Source organism: Panthera pardus, unplaced genomic scaffold, assembly GCF_024362965.1.
Source record: "Panthera pardus isolate Hobbes unplaced genomic scaffold, ASM2436296v1 HiC_scaffold_17, whole genome shotgun sequence".
NCBI classification, from domain to species: Eukaryota; Metazoa; Chordata; class Mammalia; order Carnivora; family Felidae; genus Panthera; species Panthera pardus.
In genome coordinates this window covers 6989371-7009131 of record NW_026526732.1, presented here as the reverse complement: position 1 = coordinate 7009131, position 19761 = coordinate 6989371, and the positions used below count along the sequence as shown (strand labels likewise).

The 19761-nt window shown below is 39.2% G+C and overlaps 1 protein-coding gene across 2 annotated transcripts in view; it reads right to left on the bottom strand.

Annotated features, from left to right (window-relative positions):
• PRKN (parkin RBR E3 ubiquitin protein ligase) overlaps positions 1–19761 on the bottom strand; it is a 1337794-nt gene that overhangs the window by 413308 nt on the left and 904725 nt on the right. For both annotated transcript variants that reach the window (XM_019412860.2, XM_019412859.2), the window contains exon 7: positions 10590–10726. In XM_019412860.2, the coding sequence (XP_019268405.2) occupies positions 10590–10726 (137 nt within the window). The remainder of the gene's footprint in view (positions 1–10589; positions 10727–19761) is intronic.

Genomic DNA, 19761 nt, shown 5'->3' with positions numbered 1-19761 from the left:
TGGTGGAGGAAACTGGGCAGAACATTTTCAGCATCAATTTGAAAGTTAAAAGTAGGCAACTGTCATTTTTAGGGGTGTATGTCCCTAGGCTGGCGGTGCTACGAGGGAAAGCAGGGAGATGAATATTACAAAAGGCAAGATAATAGTTGCATGGGAGCAAGAGAGAGGAGGTTGTGAGTGGGGAGGGGTACCCGAGGGGCTTCCGGGATGCCGGTGTTTCTTTGATCTGGGACACGATCCCAGGGGTTGTCAATAACTACAAATCTATGATACCAGAGTGGTTAAGCACTGTTGTGTATGCATAAGAGGTCTCGTAATAAATTTAAGAATGCATCAAACCATTTACAATGGTATACTTAAAAGTCGATTAATATTCTATTGACATGATTATAATCCTTCCGGATGCAGGAGAGCACCCTCTGTACTGATAATGCCAAGTGCACAGGCTCAAAAATTGTGCTAACTGCCAATAAGGCCGGGGAGAGGAATTTGGATAAATACATTTTAATAAAAAGAAGCACAAAGTCTAAAGACCGTTGTTTTGAACAACTTTTGTCGCTATCTTGAACAATCACAGGCATTTTTCTAGAACTCTTTGGATAAGAATAAATTTAGAGTTAAAAACGGTCTGCTTTTGCCCCTCCAAAACAAAGGTAGAATGCTCTTTTTAAGCGTTCAGGGTGGAAATAGGTGGAAAGAAACTATTTTTGCATTCTCTGCTGGCTACCGAAAGCATTCCCACCTTGCTTCTGTTTTTCTAAAATGTCATTTTATTTTTAACCACTTAATAAGTTGCAAGAAAAGATGAAAGGCAGCTTGGAAAGGAGAGACCCAAGCAAAGTAACGATGAAGGCATAGTCTCCTTGGGCACGGGGTTCCTCCTAAAGATACAGGAAGACTTGCTGGCAGCATTTCTAATTGGTGTGCAGACTCTCTTCGTCTGTAAAACCCTGAAGACTCACACGCACATCAAACAAGTGTGGGAGTCCACGGTCCTCGCTGAGTTAGGCAGCATTTCCAAGAGGAAACACAGGACAGTAGACAATGCCTGTCGATCTAGCTAGATTGAGCTCCTGGGCACCACCGGTTCTGTCCTACAGCTCTTTTTCTGGTCCCTGTCCATGGATAGTCATTCCCTATGACAGAGCCACTTGACTGAGAGTTATTCCTGTTGCGCGCGCGCGCACACACACACACACACACACACACACACCCTCATGTGGTTAGGGGTGGCCGGGTAGCTCAGGTGTAATAGGTGATGTGCCCCATTTCCAGGCCTGGTGTCCAAAAACTCCAGCCTGAGGCTCCCACCCTCCCTGCCTCTGCCAGCTTGGACTGCAAGAAAAGGATCTCGTGGGGATTCAGAGGCCACTGGGGGTGACAGAAACACTAGGTGGCAGAAGACAGAATCTGAGTCCCACAAGGATATCATGGGGCAGAGGTGTCACAGCTGACCCACACTGAATCATGAGGTGAGTGGAAACCTTGATCCTGTGATTTCAGTGTTGCTTTTTTTTTATTAAAAAATTTTTTTTAATCTTTGTTTTTGAGAGAGAGAGAGAGAGAGAGACAGAGTGTGAGTGGGGGAGGGGCAAAGAGCGAGTGAGACACAGAATCTGAAGCAGGCTCCAGGCTCTGAGCTGTCAGCACAGAGCCCGATGCGGGGCTTGAACTCACAAACTGCAAGATGATGGCCTGAGCTGAAGTTGGACTCTTAACCGACTGAGCCACCCAGGCACCCCATCAGTGTTGCTTTTGTTAGAAAAGGTATACTACTATTCTGACTTTCATACATTCAAATCAAAGACAAACTGTCAAAATTTCTAAATCACCACCCCCTCTCTGCAATAAACCACAAAGCTTAGCATTAATCTCAGAAAATTCCTAAATTTGATTTAGTTTCAATTAAAGAAAGAAGATCAGCTTTGGACTGCAAGATTATCAGCTTCTTGAATCCTGGTGCTGCCATTTTCATGCCATCTATCACAATTATTCAAGATCTGGGAGCTAGGAAGCAAAGGGGCTGTGTATTTCAGAGTTGGACAGATATATAGACAATGTGTGTATAAATAGGTTTCTAGGCAGTTTGTTAATATTTTAAAACTCATTTATAGAGTGCAAAATTGCTTTTTAGAAAAATATGAATTTACATTCTTGCCTGTTTTTGAATGTATGTCCATCCATATTTTATTTTATGCTTTAAATGAATAATTCTTCAGCGACTAATCATGTTAAACTTTTAATGTGTATTGATCATGCACATATCTTCTTTGGTGACCTATCTTTTAATTTATTTCCCTACTTTTCTATGTGGTTTTAGTAATTATATTGAAATGATTATGTGTGTGTATTTGGAAGAGCAATGATCGAAAGCCAAGAGAAAATGTATTTTGGATTTTACGCTTAGCTCCCCAAACAGCTATCCAGAAACCAGCCTTGACTCTGTAGGCATCAAGAAGGTCTCTGTATCCCAAAAGGACCAGGACAATCCGCCTTGTGCCTCATGTTGCCCACAAGGATGCTAAGGGCCCTAATGGACTGCAGTTTCTGAGTGGACATACTAGATAGAAAGGAAATGTCATTCTAAGGTATATGAAAATGGGAATTACATGAAAATGTGACCTGGGAAGAGAAGAGTAACAACAAACAAAAAGCACCGAGGACACAGTCGGGGATGCACCTGTACCTGGATGGTGTCAGTAGAGCCAGTGGCCATGGTAATGGCATGTCACAGAGAAACCAGGAACGATGCCCTCGGACACCCCAAGGCTACAGGAAATCCATGTTGCCAGGGCCCATAATGGACTAGAGGCGAATCCGTTCTACATGGTCTTCAGCATGTACTTGTAGAACAGCACTCCAAAATAAATCAACCTAACTTCACGAAGCTCCATTCAGTTGTGTGAGTGATACTCATGGTTAAGAGCAGATGAAAACAGTGCTTTGGCATTTCAAAATAATTTCTAGATGGAATTCTCATAATAGCAGGTACAGAAGAAAAGACAGCAAATATGTCAAAATAATTACGGAGTTTCTCTCAAAGCCCATAGTTTCATGCAAGAGTTTCTCAGAGGCTCTGGATATAGGCCATTTTGGCTGGGTTTGCTGATCTTATTTTCAACTTCAACGTTTATTGAAAATCCTATGCTGGCTGGCAAATCAAATCACTCATGGACAAAACAGGCAATGGCAGAGGGAGTATTTTTGTGCTTATTAACGCTACAGTCTCCCACTGAAAATACCTGGTTGCTTGTGGAATGCTCACCCCCACAGTAGTTCTTAGACTCTTCATTGGGGGACTCTAACAAATACTGGGGGCCATCCCAGAGGTTCTTTTAATTGGCCTGAGGCATGGATGAGCATTGGATTTTTTTTTTAACTTTGTTTTATTGAAATGTACATCCAGGGTTGAGAAGCACTGTCCCTAGAGGGAAGCAGGGTGGGAGAATGGAGAGAATCTGGAGCTTTGGGGTCAACCACACCTGGATGGAAGCAACGGCTCGATTCCTCCTGTGATCCTGGGTACCTAATACTAAGGCTTTACTTCTTCCTCTGTAAAATAAGAACAATTCCTACTTTTCAAGTTTGCTGTTGGTTTAAATATGGAAAGAGTGCTAAAAATTTGGACACTCTTCCCTTGACATTCTTTTCCATAGAACTTTCAAAATAGTACTTTAACTGTGGTTACTGGCTTCTCTACTCATACGATGTTTAAAAACACACATTCAAGAGCCACAACTAGCTGGCACTGAACACCAGCTCTGTTATTCATTAGCTGTAACACCATGTGCACTTTAATTAGCTTCTGTGAGCCTTAAATAATTCGTGTATAAAATTGGAAGAATGACAATATCCATTTCAATAGGTCTTTGGGGGATTACATGGATGCATGTATGTAAGCACTTAGAGCAGCACCTTATATACAGTAAGTAGCCAGTAACAGTCCTAATCATTACTTAATTTCTACTCTCAGGGAAATAAAATTCAGCATCCCACTCTGACAAAGCTAACAAAATTTCTGGTCGAATGAGAAGCTCACACAAAGGAATCAGGGTTTGTGCCCGAAAGGGTTTTACACCACTTTTCGTTGTTTGTCATCGTAATTATGATAATGAAAAACGTTGGTTCGTTGTTGACTAGCTAGCCATACCTTGAAGAATGTATATGTCTAAAATTGAGCTTTGAAAATGTTTAGTTCAGTGATCTTGAAAAAGGATTGAAAGACTAGATTATGGGAAAAAAGAACATCTTATGAATTCGTGGTAAGAGGTATTAGGCATTTATATAGAAATGTGAACTTATACAGAGACTCTTAGCAAAACATTTGATGTGTGGGTTATTTAGCAATAGAAATAGATGTTTTGTCTAGCTTTTCCGTGGCTTCTATGGGACCAGTGTAGTTTGAAAAATAGTTTACCAAGGGTGCCTGGGTGGCTCAGTCGGTTAAGTGTCCAACATTGGCTCAGGTCATGATCTCGAGGTTCACGAGTTTGAGCCCCACATCAGGCTTTCTGCTGTCAACATAGATTCTGACTTCAGATTCTGTGTCTCCCTCTCTCACTGCCCCTCCCCACTCTTGCTCTGTCTCTTTCTCTCTCTCTCAAAAAGAAATAAACATTTTAAAAAATTTAAAAAAAGAAAAATAGTTTACCAATTCAACTCACAGCCTCTATTTTTTATATAAAGTTTGTAGTACCAGAAAACTGATCTCATTTTCCCCCCTCATAACATCACTATTCAAACACTAGTGAGTGGTTTGTTTCCCGGGCTCTGGAGATAACAAATGATGGATTTGGGGGAAAGACTGTTTTGTAAGGATTGTGGGAGGGTGAGGAATAAAGTGTTGTATTTAACTCAAAGAGTGGAAAAGCACTGTTGAATAGTGCTGTGCATGAGATACAGATATCTGTATCTGATACTGATCCGTATCTGTACAGATATTGGATGTAGCTTTGGCTTTTTGTTTGTTTTTGTTATTTTGAGAGAGAGAGAGAGAGAGAGAGAGAGAGAGAGAGAGAGAGAATAAGTGGGGGAGGGGCAGAGAGAGAGGGAGAAAGAGAATCTTAAGCAGGCTCCATACTCTGCATGGAGCCCAATGTGGGGCTCAATCCCAGGACCTTGAGATCATGACCTGAGCTGACGTTAAGAGTCAGACACTCAACCGACTGAGCCACCCAGGCACCCCTTCGTGTTAGCTTTGAATAATACCCATGCCATCCTAGTGGGATAATCCATTCTAGTTTGCAAGCATCAGAAAGTCCTTTGGCCTCTGCCAAAGTTGAAACACAATCACCAAGCAAATATGTATCTACCAGTGAATCCACCCTATTTACAGTTTCATGCAGACCCCTGAGATCAGAAAAGTCAAAGAGTGATTTAAAGCTATGGATTCCAGTGCCAATGTAACCATCTCTTGTGGTTAGAGATGAACTTTGTCACTGAAAGGAAGTGGTGGCTTTACGAATACAACACCCCTTGATTATATAAATAAATCTTGGATTAATTTTCTTGGAAAAACCGTAATCTAAAAATGGCTAGTAGCCACCATGGGGGCCTGAAACCATTTTACTAGATTTCAAAATGCCATGGTGGAAAGATATTATTTTTATTGAAATGTTTTATTTATTTTTGAGAGAGGGAGGGAGAGAGCAAGCGAGCAAGCAGGGGAGGGTCAGAGAGAGAGGGAGACACAGAATCTGAAGCAGGCTCTGGGCTCCTAGCTGTCATCACAGTGCCCGACACGGGGCTTGAACTCAGGGACTGCAAGATCATGACCTGAACCGACGTCAGACGCTTAGCCAACTGAGCCACCCAGGTGCCCCACCATGGTGGAAAGATAAATGGACAACTCTTCAGAGAACCAACAATATTCAGTCAGGTTAAAACCATGAGCAATAAAAGAATAAGTGTACACACACACACACACACACACACACACACACAAGCTGAGCTTCCAGAAACTTCTAATCTTCCAAAAACCAAAGATAACACTGGGGCCTTTGAGGTTCAGGCATTCTACACAAGACTGTTGAGGTCAGGAAAGAGCCATCAAGGAAATGTTCAATGGAACCACGATCAACATGAACAGCAATACACCTTTCTTTGCCAAATGGATCTGGCATAGAATTTGAGCCTTGCCTGAGTAATCCAGCTGTCATAAAGCTGACCTTTCAATGCATTCTTAGTTCCATTGTGGAATTAGCCATCATTTTTGCTTGTCATACACAGTATTAAGTTTTATTTACGAGATTTATAGACATTGATATAACCTTTTAATTAACTCCACCATGAAAGAACAGCATGCCATGGAAATAGTATGAGTTCAATCAATTCTTTTTTCTGATAGTCTGCTATTTTTATCCTTAGTTTGAAAAGCCTTGATTTTCTATTTCTGCTTTTTTTTTACTAGTTTATTTTATGTGTCTTGTTTTACACTCCATGAATCAAGGCAAAGTCAAATAAACCAAGGGAAAAAGATGGTCAGATAGATGGACAGATGTGTACTGCTTGGTAAATGGTTGATTTATGCACTGGACTATAGGAAACACCAACCTATAGTTAAAGAATGTCCGAACGTATGTTCCTCTATGAACACACACATATATGCGCAAATAAATTACATATACTGTCTGTAGGAATACTTACATAGCATGGTTACACAACAACTGAGTTAACAAAAGCCAGTATTCATTATGTGCTTGCGGTCTTCAGCATTTAACGCAAAGGCACTCTATATGGCATTATTTTAATCCATCCACATAACAATGTATAAAATAGTTGCTATTGTATTATCTCCATTTTAGCTTAAAATGAAACAAGAGACATACCAAGGATAAGTAACTTGCCCTACATTACGAAGGTGGTGAATCTCCAAGCCAGGATTTGAACTTGGCTTCTCTGATTCTCTAGTACACTTTAGGATATGTGCAAAGTTATTCATTGGTTTATGGGGAGGTAATCAGGTCTTTAAAATGTGAAAAAATTAGTCTTTACTAGGACTTAACGTACCGGCTGATGCTGGAACTTCTCATACCCTGGTGTGTGTGTGGGATGTATCATGTTATGACCTGCAAAGAGGGTGTCTTGAGGGGACAGTGGGAGTCCTAAAATGCAGACTCTTAGAGAGTCTCTGCTGAGCAAGGTTCAAAACAATCCAGTTTGTTTCTTACAAAATAAAACAAAAATTCTGTAATAACATTTGAAAGCCTCTTTTCATCTAATAGGAGGAACACTTATAATCTGAGTTCACAGTTAAAAAAAAAGGCTGAAATAATACATGACAATATTGTGACAAACTGAATTGTAGTTTGTAATAAGCACTTTTGAAGATTTGTATTAAAACATTGTTGAAGACATAAAGGAACAAGTACTGAAATGAATTATACAGCACAGGAAGTTTACTACACAGTTGAAAGTCGTTATGGTTGTAACTTGTCTCAGCTTGTGGTTACTTGCTACTTCTCTTTTTTCCTGGTTTCCAAAGCTCATTAAAAATCAAAGAATAGGAAAACTTTACATAAAAATAGGTTAATTTTAGCTTCCACATTATTGTCCGTGCACACAAAAAAACTGAAAGACAATATCGTTTAGTTCAACCTGTAATGTGTGACCACACTGGTGGCCCAGTCAAATTCATTCAGGTCACTGTTATGGGGGTGGGGCGTGGTGCCCAAGTCTGTGAATCCAGCTTTAAAACGCACATCCCACACAGGACGCTAGCCCTCCAGTGGTTCCTTATTGTAGGTAACAGTCAATATTGCTAATGTGTGGAGATTAGTACAGGCTTATGTATCAGTTTTTATAAATATCTCGTTATCAATAGGTTTGCAATTCGAATATCTTTAGATATTTTTAATAACTTTCAATCATCAAGAACTGCAGACAATGTGTGTTTCTCTATTCTGGATACATTGTCTTTTAATAACAAAATCCACAAATAGGTAGCTTTCTCCTTCTTGCTGTTAAACATTAAAAGAGGTGTTAGGGAAGGTAAGTTCTTGGTAGTGAGTGGTATTTAAAAAAAGAAAAGCAAGGTTTTAAGGAGAGTTATGTTTAAATAACAGGGGATGAGGTAGATACACTCACAAAAATTATTTAAAAGGGTTCCAAAGAAAAAACCCAAAGTAGCAAGAATTACGAGAAAAACCTAGAACAACTTGTCATGCTAGAAAGCCTGGCTAATGTGTACGAGAGGAGTGATTGCACATTTGTTTTTTATTTTGTATGTTCGAAATTTCCTACAATTAAAATGCTTTAAAATTTAAAGCTGCATGAGAAGTAAACTAACTTTTAGAAGTGCCTTGAGTATGAAGAGAAAACATGAAAATGGATATTCCATGCTACATGGTTTTGTGAAGGAAGAGAGTTTATCAGTACAAAATTAACCCATGAAAAATAGAATCTTTCAATCTGAAAATAAATATTTCACTAACTTTTGAATGCTTTTGTTAAAAATACAAAAGTCCAAAACCTTTCAGTGAGTTTTCCTTAATATACTGATACATGCATTATGTGAATCTTAATTAATAAACATTGCATTATTGGCAAATACAGTCAAAAAATGAGCATCATAATTTACAAAGTCAACAATGAAACCAGCTTCTTCTATTTGGAAATGTGAAATACTTTTGAGTTATATTTTTCAGCTTTGATCAAAAAAACATTTAAACTAAGTACCGAAATAAGTTAAACTTAAAATCTGACCATTGAATCAAGCTATCACAATTTCAAACCACAATTTTCAAAATCAGTGAAGCATATTTACTCATATTGCAATGATTTTATATATATGTATGTATGTATGTGTGTGTGTATATATATATATATATATATATATATATATATATATATATATGAATGAGGTACAGACCCCTATCTCATTCCATATATAAAAAATAATTCAAAATGTTATCAATGGCCTAAGCATTAAAGCTAAGCTATTAGAAGAAAACATGGGAGTCATTCTTCAGGACCTTGGTTTTGACAATGGATTCCTACCTTTGACACCAAAAGCACAAACAACAAAAGAAAAAATAGATAAAATAGATTTCTTCAACATTAAAAACTTTTATGTATTGAAGGATATTACCATGAAAGTAAAAATACAACCCACAGAATAGGAAAAATGTTTGCAAGTCATATATCTGATAAATGTCTATTATCCAGAACACATAAAGAACTCTTACCAGTCAGCAACAAGACAAACAACCCAATCAAAAAATGGGCAAAGGTCTTGGATATTCTCCAAACAGAAACGCAAATGGTCAACAAGCATACAAGAAAATATTCAACGTCATCAGTCATTAAAGAAATGCAAGTCAAAACCACAATGAGGTACCACTCCAAATTTAATAGTATGGCTATTAAAAACAAAACAGGAAAATAACAAGTGTGGGAGAGGATGTAAAGAAATAAAGTTTCTTTAATAAATAAAGTTATAAGTTACTGGTAGGAATGCAAAATGGTGCAGCAGCTATGGAAGATAGTTTGGTAGTTCTTCAAAAGATTAAATATAGAATTAGCATATGACCTAGCAATTGCACTCCTGGGTATACACCCAAGAGAAATGAAAACATATATGCACACAGGAACAAATACACAAATGTTTTTGGCAGCATTATTCAGAATAGCCAAAAGGTGAAAACAACACAAATGTCCATCAGCAAAGAAATGGATAAACAGATCGTGGTATGTCCATATAATGGAATATTAATCAGTCATAAAAAGGAATGAAGATACATGCCGCAAGTTGGATGAACTTCAAAAACATTATGGTAAGTGAAACAAGGAAGACACAAAAGGTTACATATTGCATGATTCCTTTTATATGAAGTATCTAGAATTGGTAAATCCACAGAGGAAGATGATAGTGGTTGCCAAGAGACAGAGGTGAGGGGAAATTGGGAACGCTTACTTAATGAATGCGGGGTATTTTTCTGGGATAATGAAAAAGTTTTGAAACTAGAGATGGGTGATAGTCCTCACATCACATTGTGAAAACAGGAAATGCCACTGAACTGGCACTTGAAAATAGTTAACTGTATGTTATGTGAATTTCACCTCAATAAAAAAATACATGTAACAACAGTAATATAAGTAAAGAATGTTCTTCAATGTTGAAAGATAAAAAAACTGAAAATATTAAATATTTCAGCTTTATCTCATTCTTCAAAATCCTTCAAAATAGATGTTCTTTCATATATATGCGTATGTGCTCAAAATTTTTAGCAATAAGGGTATATACAATTTGAAAACGTGGATAGGGCTGCTCTAGATCCATGGTAATCTGTAACTTGTAGGGTGAATCCATAGACATACTTTGTGCACCTCGGCTGAATAATATTTTAAAATTTATTTTCCATACTTTTATGCAGGTGATGCATTTTCCAGTTCAACATAACTCCTGCATACCTTCGTATTTTATATTTTTGTGATGCAAACACTGTTTCTTGCTCAGCAGGGATCAAATAGATATTTGAATTTTCAACCCCTCGGCGGGGGATTGAGTATCCCTAAGATAGTCTTGCATCAATAGTTCTTCTGTCATTAATTGGCATTAAAAATGGAGAAGAAAAAAGTACTAGACTTACCCACACACGGCAGAGAGTAGCCCAGCTGAGGGTCATGGATAAACTGCCTGTCGTTAAGTCTTGTCACACAGTATAAGTAGAAACAGTCTAAGCAAATCACGTGGCGATGGTTGCACTGGAAAACCAGCACAGGGCTCCTGCACAGAAAAATAAAAAAAGAAAAGGAAAACATTTCCTCTAGTACTTCTAAGAGTCGAAAGGCAACATGTGCTTTGGGACACTTTGTAATCCTATCAGCTTGCTTAGAAAATGCTCTGTGTAGACACCTGCACTGCTCACCATTGAGCACATATGTGTCAAAGCTGCGCTTTAAAAATTGGAAACATTTCATTAACTATACATAACATTGATTTTCCTAAATTTATATTTTTATATTAACATATTTACCAAACTGTTGTTTAAATCTGAGCTCAGATACAACCTCTTTCTAGATCATCTTCTAGAAGCCTCATAATTCCCAATTCACCCATGAATCACCCCATTTATACATTTTTTTATTGATACAAAATTACATCATACTATTGATATGCTTCTCTACCGACTGTGATCTCCTTGAAAGTAGATACTGTGCTTAATTTAAATTGATATTCTCATAGTACCAGGCACGGTAAGGTTTAAATAAACGTTCCTTGAATTGTATGTTAATGATATATAACATCTGAACTTCCCAAAAGCCAAAAGAAAAATTACCATGGTGCCAAAGTAGGTATGTTAAACAATCACTCATATTTCATTGGCAAGCAGAAAAGTAGAATTTCAAAATAAAAATTATCTAGCACAGATTCTTTTCTAAAAGATTTAGTCTATCGTGCCATCCCTACTCCACCCAAACAGCCAATTTATTAAATCAAAGTTAGGAGCTTACTAATAAATTGATATATGAGTTCTAAAATCTTTGGATTCCCTTAAAATGCTTTATAGGGGGAAAATGCCCCAAATAAGCATGTATTTTTGCTAACAAAATGAACCACATTATTTTATAACCAAAAGAAAAAAAAAAAGAAAGGGAGAGCGAGAGAGACAAATTGAATTAATTTCACATCAGCCCCAAGGCCATTTTAATAGTAAAACAAAAAAACAAAAAAACAAAAAAAACCACTGGAGTTTATCTAGATAAGCCTATTCTCTGTGTAATGACAACAAAATACAAAATAGTTCTTTTTTATTTCATACACAATTCTTAAAAGACCTCAGAGCTCTTCAAAAGCCCTTTCCCCAGAAAAATTGATATTAAACATTAATATTAGTAACATGTAATTTTCTTAACAATTAAAAGGCTTTCAAAATTCTGCTTTCCCACTTATTTCAAAGCAATATCTAATACAAAACAAAAAAAACCAACTTGGTATTTTAATGTCATGGATCAACAGGGCAATGGTCATCATAAGCTGGGCAAGGACGTCCCTAAATGCTTTTATGCGCTTCTATTTCTCATCTCTGAACCTACTGCAGTCCTTTTGGGGCTATCATTTCCATTTCCAGAGCCTTTTTCAATTAGGCATTGACTGTGTTCTGAACTTTCAACCTCTTCCCTTCTAATAACATTCTGCTGGAAGATGATAAAATATAATACCTTCTCATTTCTATCACGAGTCAGACATACACACATGCACAAGGGCACACACACCGCATTCACTCTGTGTGACCCTATAGAACTGCCATATTCTATGTTCTCCTCATGGCTAAGTTCTATGAAAAATATTCTCCATTCTGGTCTTAGCAACATGGTCGACTAAGCCTTTAGAGACGCTCAATCTGCTCTCAACACATGGAAGCACTGGAGAAAATATTAGAACATTCATAAAAATGTTCCTCTATATAACAAGGTTAAGAAAGAAAGCTTAGCAATTACCCGGTAGAAGAAATAAAAGGAAAACTTATAAAGCCAAAGCAGTAGGAACATGAACTGTTGGCATAGTGTCCCAGAGCAACATTAAGGTACGTGGTAGCCACTGGTCCAGGAAGTGAGTTCTTTTCCATCCCTATTAAGGAAAAATGGAGAGAGTTTTGTTCCATGTGTGGGCAACACTACATATTTATGGATTTGCCCTTCGGTTAAAATATGGCCGCAAACTACTTAGACCGTGTGGAACAGTCCACAGAACATCAGCTGTTCTACTTTACTGATGGCATCCTACCATTTGGAACAGATTGGAAAGGAATACATGAGAGGCCATGCTGTGAGTAAACCCTGTGCAGATTCAAGAGCCCACCACATTAGGAAAGGTTTTAGAGGCCCAATGTTTGGGGCATGGAGGGCACACTCAACAGACACAGTAGTGCATCTTGCCCCTCCCTCTACTACTGCAACTACACACACACACACACACACACACACACACACACACACACACACTCACACAGATACAGCAGTACAAGGACAATCACAGGCCCTGGGGAAACACAGGCTCTAGGCCCCACAGAGTGAAACACATCGTCTTGGGGACACAGGAGGAATCTTACTAAAAATTACAGCCGTACTGGTTCACTTCTGCCTTCTTGAATTGAGATATAGGCGGGGAGCCGAACAGACCAAACCAAAGGACTAATTGATCAGAACCATCAGGATGCAAAGAGCTGGGGAAGAGTTCATAGGGTATCTGGGGGATGCACTGGCACATTTCGTGGCACTGCCCTCTGGAATTGTAGCGGCAAATGGACAAGGCAGCAGTTAAGGCAGCATTGAGAAGTGCATGGTGACCGGGACCTGAGAGACCTTAGGATTTACCTGTTGAAGCAGGTAATGTCAATAACCTTTATTATTACAAAAAAATATAATAGAGTCATCAGAAAGGACTTTAGAGAATGTTTACCTTGGATAAAAAGTATGAGAAATGAATGCAGATAGCAGTTTACCAAACAATGAGAAGTAAAGGAAACAAGATATAAAAATGTGTTCAGCTTTGGAAGTGAGGACAGATCACTAAAGTTCATTAAAGAGAATCCCTTCCCAGGCACAGGGTGTATATATAAGTGACACCAGAACCTACATGTGTGGTTTTACATGTCCATTTTGGAAAAAAGAAAAAAAAAAAAGAAAGAAACTTACAAGAGTTTCAGGGAGTGACAAGTATAGAGAAGTCACTCAGGCATTCTGTCACTATCCATATGGAGTGAATATATATATATATATATATAGAGAGAGAGAGAGAGAGAGAGAGAGAGAGAAATATAGAATATATTTATATATATTCTATATATCTATATGTCTATATAATATATATATATCTAATATATATCTATATAATATATATAGAATAAACATGTAGAAAAAATACATATGTTGATGAATAATGTTATAGATATAGATAGTATATGCCCATATTCATGCAGAATTATCAGTCAGTTGGAGTTCTTGATACAGTTTTGAGGTAAGATTGTCCATCTCTTATCAATAATATTTCTAGTTATAAAAAAAGAAATTTCTAGTATTTATGAAAAAGTTAGGTGAGGAATAAGCATGCCACCCATAGAAACATTATTGGATTAATCAACTGAGTCATCTAAGAAAAGAAGTGAGGATCATTTCATGGCTGGAGGGACTACATAATTAACTTCCTAAGTATGAGGCAAAAGAGGACAGTGGAAAAAAAAAAACTAGTATCTATGACCACCCCCTTTGGGTTAGGTACTTGCTAGGAACTTCTCAAATGTTTTTCCATGTCATCCTCCTATAATAATCTGCCCCCACTCTATCACACATCCTGTTCCTCTCTCTGCCTCCAGCTTTCTTCCAGTTCTTTTACTCCTGGGCTCGTGCTCTTTGTCACTCATTCTTCTAGTATAATACTAGCCTTTATATTCAAATCAAAATTCCAAACTTCAAGGTCCAGTTCAAGATAAGACCTCTAAGGAACTTTTCATGGAGCTTAATTCTTCACTGATTTTTCTCTTTTTCTTTAACTTTTAATCCACAGGGTCTATCCTAATGTGCTTCCTATACTGTCTTCACTTTTATTCAGACTGAGTGTTTCATAAGTTGCTACTTTAGCTGTCAGCATTAAATGAAAAATCCTGAAACAATGGGGGCTGAACTTGATTACCACCTTCATGACCCATGTCTCACCAAATACAGCAATAAGCACGTGACATTATATAATCAATAGTTACTGATCGTACCTGTGGCTTACTGAACAAAATGTTTTTTATTTCATAATCTCTCTGCTCCCATCCTTATATTTTTTACTCAGTTACTTACTGAGCATCTACTTTGGCTGTAGTAGGCACTTAATAAACACACACGGAATACAGCAGTGAGTGGATGAAAAAACATCTCATGACTGATGGGAGCGTTGGGAAAAACACACACAACTCAGTCACAGGCCACAGTCTGGGGACATGACACGCATGTGAACAGGTATTAAAAGGAAGTATGTGTGGTCACCAAACTCTGGTGCCACAGAAGTTAGGACAGCGGAGAAGTATGCGTCAGGGTTAGGAAACCTGAGCTGAATTTAAAAGAATGGGGGATCAGCACTGGGTCCCTGGAGAGAAATGGGGTTTCTGGGCAGGGCGGGAAACAGACGTGGGAAAGAATTCTTGGAACAGAAAAGTTATCAGTTGGGCTGACTGAGGGGATGTATCAGGACAAGAGAAAAGAGATGAGAAGGGTTGGGGACAGGGGTAGGAGGACTTCAGGAGACTGGCCCAATGTGTGGTCTCTCGCTCATGGGATTCACTGAGGCTTGTGAGTCTCGGAAGGGAGAGATGTTTTCCTATGTTTAATTCTGAGGGAACGTGTGGAGGAGAACAAGCTGGAAGTCGTGAGAACTATGTGGAGGTCATTTTAATAACACAGGCATGAGTTACTAAGGAAGCAGACTGTGGTGTGCGGGCGGTTCTAGGAATGGAAAGAAGATGGACAGGAGTGAGTTTTCTGAGGAGAACCTGCCAAGACTTATCTCCTCTTGGGTCTTTGCTCCTCCCAACATTCCTCTGTGCCCTTTGCTCAAATTATATATAAATGTTAATTGATCAATCTAAAAGATGATTTCACCCCCGTGGACCAGGCCACAGAGCAGTTAATCAAAGGTTAAATAAAGTTCTCAATCCCACGTAAAAGGGATTATAAATGCTGTACTTGACATTACTGAAGAGTTATTATTTTCTTTTAAAGCCAACAGTTTTTATTATAATTCATGTGTTTTATAGAAAGGGGAATGTGGCAAACAGGATAATAGGAAAAAGTGTCTTGAAACTGCAGCTTTGTCCATGTGACTCTCGTTACATCTGGATCAGGCTCTTCCCTGGCATCAGGCACAGCAGCTGCCCTTGTCCGATGGCTCCTTGCAGACACACTTAGCACCGCCCATGGGTGGCGGGAGTGGCCGTTCTTTTTGCAGGAGGTGCATTTGCAGGAGCCGGTGCAGGTGCAAAAGCAAGCTCAGGTGCAGGAGCCCGTCCGTGCAGGTGCAGGAGGCCGCATAGGCACAGGTACAGGAGCCACTGGTGGGGCAGGAGCAGCTGGGTCCATTTCGAGCAGAGGTGAGGACTGAGGTCCAAAGCAGTCAGCACAGCGAGACACCGGTGCAGGCTGCAGGCGTGGTTCTGAAGAGTTTCTTGTCAGCAATGCCTTTCCTGCTTTTGTGAAAGCAGTGATCCAAAGAGCCTTTGCTCACAGAGTATTAGGCATAACTGAAGAAATCTTAGTAAAAAAAATATGGCAGACCACTCACATACATCACACAAATAGAACACTGTTACACAATAAGTAGTCCAAACATTTAAGCTGTCATAAAATTAGCTCTCTTGTATCTACAAAATAGCGTCAATGTTTTCATGTTTACCTGATCAAATGTGCAGTTTAATCTGCTCTCCACCTCGTTTGTGTGAGTGCTCTCTCTCGCTCTCTCTCTCTCTCTCATTTGCCCTCCCTCACACACACACTCTCTCTGCCAAAATCTATTTCTCTGACCCTGTCTACTTCTTTGCCACAGGTATATCTTCATTTATACCCATTAAGAGGCTGCGGTTCCAACTTCTTGGCTGAATGTGACATATATTGAATGTGACACCCCAGAAATTTTAAGATACGTAAAGATAAGGAAGTAAGTCTAAGCTTGAAAGGAAATAAAAATCTAATAAACTGGGTAGGAAAGGGATACACATAAGCGTAACACAGGGCAGGACACTAAGTTATATTAGAGACGTAGGAAATATTAGCAGGCTCTGTGGTAAGCAGCCTTCAGGATGTCCCCTTAGTGATCTCCACCCCCTGGGATTCATGCCCTTGTGTCCCTTTTACAAATCAGTGGGATGACCTCAGTCATCTACGTGGGAAGTGCAGAAATGACAATGAGCCATTTCTAGGACTAGATCAGAGAAGACCGTGCAGCCTGTGCTGCTTCCCGGGTCAGTGGCTCTGAGGAGAGTGATGGCCGTGTTGCGGGGACACTCAAGCACTCCCACGGAGACCCTCCAGCACAAGACATGCCCTCAGCCTACTGGAGCCCTGGTTGACGGCTTGACCACAATTTCATGAGCTAACCCTGAGCGAGAACCACCCAGCTAAGCTGTTCCCAAGTTCCTGACCCGCCGAAACGGTGCGAGATAACATCCGTTGTTGTTTTAAGCCACTACATTTCGGGGTAATTATTTTTTATGCAGCAATATATAACTAATACAGGTTCGGAGGGGGAAAGAGATCACATTTAGATAGAAAATTAGAAAAGAATTCATGCGAGTAGTTAGTGGCATTGGAATGAAGATCAAGTTTCCAGGGCATGGAGATAGAAAAAAATCTTCCAGGCCAACAGAAGAGACTGGAGTTGCAGAAGAACAGAGCACAGGAGGAGAATGCTGAGTTCTCTGGTATGGCTGGTTTCTCCATTCACCCCAATGAAAAGCAAAATTATATATATATAGGGATAGTAGAATCATCTGAAACGCAATGAGAAGCAATGAAAGTTAGGATAAACATATTAAGTGCAAATCGCTGAGGACATAAAAATAAATTTTTTTCACTGGAGGGAGAAAGTTAGTCCTTGAATTTAGCTTACACTTGACCCTTGGAAACGCACATGTTGTTTTTACAATATTTCGCTTGTGCAACAGTAACATAGATGTTATGCCCCAGTTAGCAATCTTTCAAAGCTCTCTACAAATCCTCAGTACATGAACAACTATGACTCCTGGGAGTTTAATAAAGGATTAGATTAGATAAAAATAATTAGAGGAGGAAAGCTATGCCATTAAGGAACCCGAATCTATCTTCCTAACAACTGTCATTTTAAATCTCTTTTAGCTAGAGATAGCTTATAAACAATAGATAAATGGCTACAGTCTCAGAAACCAAATGCATTTTCGGTTAATCTATATCACCTACTAATTGCCCAAATGAGCTTCTGACGGAGTATCCAACATGGCGCCCGCCCTCGATAACATTTTAACCCACATATGTGATACGGACTCATTATTTGAGTTAGCCAAGTAAGCAATCCCAGTCACTGGAGAGACCCCTGATCCAAGATGCTAATTGATAGCCTCAACTTTTAGAAATTAAAATGAGCTTCAACAGTCGAATGACCTTCGAAATTCCATCCAGCAGCCAAGTTTAAAATCCTGAAGTGAGTTTGTTTATCCATTAGCCTGCTTGGACTCAGAATCCTATTGAGGCCCTGGCAGATCCAAGGTCATTTACCACCACTTCGAATTTCTTCTTGCTCCCTCTGCTCACGTCCTCATTGCTTTATCCTGTCCACTTTGCTGCACAAAAAGGGGTGACTTTGGCTCCGTGAGCTTGCTTGTACAAGGCCCAATATTTCAGCATAAACAACACTGCCAAGGCAAAGACTCCTTATTGAAGTTGACGTTTTTGAATCACTGTCATCAATCCATCCTTGTAATTCTCTGGACTAACTACCAAGTGCCAGGCACTGACCTATGGATGTCACGTTAGAGTGGGCAAGACAAGGCCCTTCGCCTCAGAAGGCCACAGGCCCGTAGGGTTGAAGACAAACAAGTAATTATCTCCTGGTGTCGTAAAAGCTACCAGAGGGATGAGTTAGAGACCATCTAACCCCATCTTTGCGGTCAGTGGAAGGGGTCTCAAGGCAACTCATGCCTCCATGCGTGCATTCAGTCTATATAGAGAGAAGATACCGAAGAAACTAAACAGCTTCCCTTGTTTATCAAGGCTTTAAATAAAGTATGATATAAAATACAGTAAATACATTAAAAATAAAATGATTAAGAAAATATATACTCTGCCCCTTTCTCTATCGACAAAATTCCCTTGTCCTCTTTTTTTTTTTTTTTTTTTTTTTTTTTTAATTTTTTTTTCAACGTTTTTTTTTAATTTATTTTTGGGACAGAGAGAGACAGAGCATGAATGGGGGAGGGGCAGAGAGAGAGGGAGACACAGAATCGGAAGCAGGCTCCAGGCTCTGAGCCGTCAGCCCAGAGCCCGTCGCGGGGCTCGAACTCACGGACCGCGAGATCGTGACCTGAGCTGAAGTCGGATGCTTAACCGACTGCGCCACCCAGGCGCCCCTCCCTTGTCCTCTTTAATCCTCATTCAGTAATTCTGTGTCCCATCTGTGACATCAAATGCTACTAAATTTAAGAGAACCCTAACATTAACATTTGTCCCAAGGTTTGATCCCACTGATCAATACTGGGCAAACTCTCTCATCATTAGTGCACAGTTTTATTGCTGGAAAACAACCTGGTTTTGTATATCCTGTGCTAATAATGCTCACCAGAATATTCTTAATTCTCATGTGTCCTGAGGATGTAATACTTTATGATTCCACAGACACATTTTCTGCAGTGGGACTAAGCCCTGACCTCACATGTGTTGAGAACTACTTTGTGCAAGGCATTTTGCTCTGGGTACTTAGGCCTTAAAACAAACAACAGCTCCCTATCAAGTCAACTGTATCTCCATTGAGATGTTAACCTGTTCTATTTATTGTCATATAGAGAAAAAGAAATTTTCAGGTAGCAGCTACCTTCTCTGTTTCAGAACTATTTATTTTCTACATATACTTACTAATTCTGAGAGTCTACAAAATAGGAGGTATAAAAATAGCTGAGTAAAGATATGCAGAGTAGCAAAAGTGTAGTGCTTTCTAGAGCAAATGGATTAGGTCTTCAAGTGTTGGGATAGCATGAATTCTCCAAACTCATTAGCCTCAGTCTGGAGTTAACCTAAATCAGCACCCACACCATT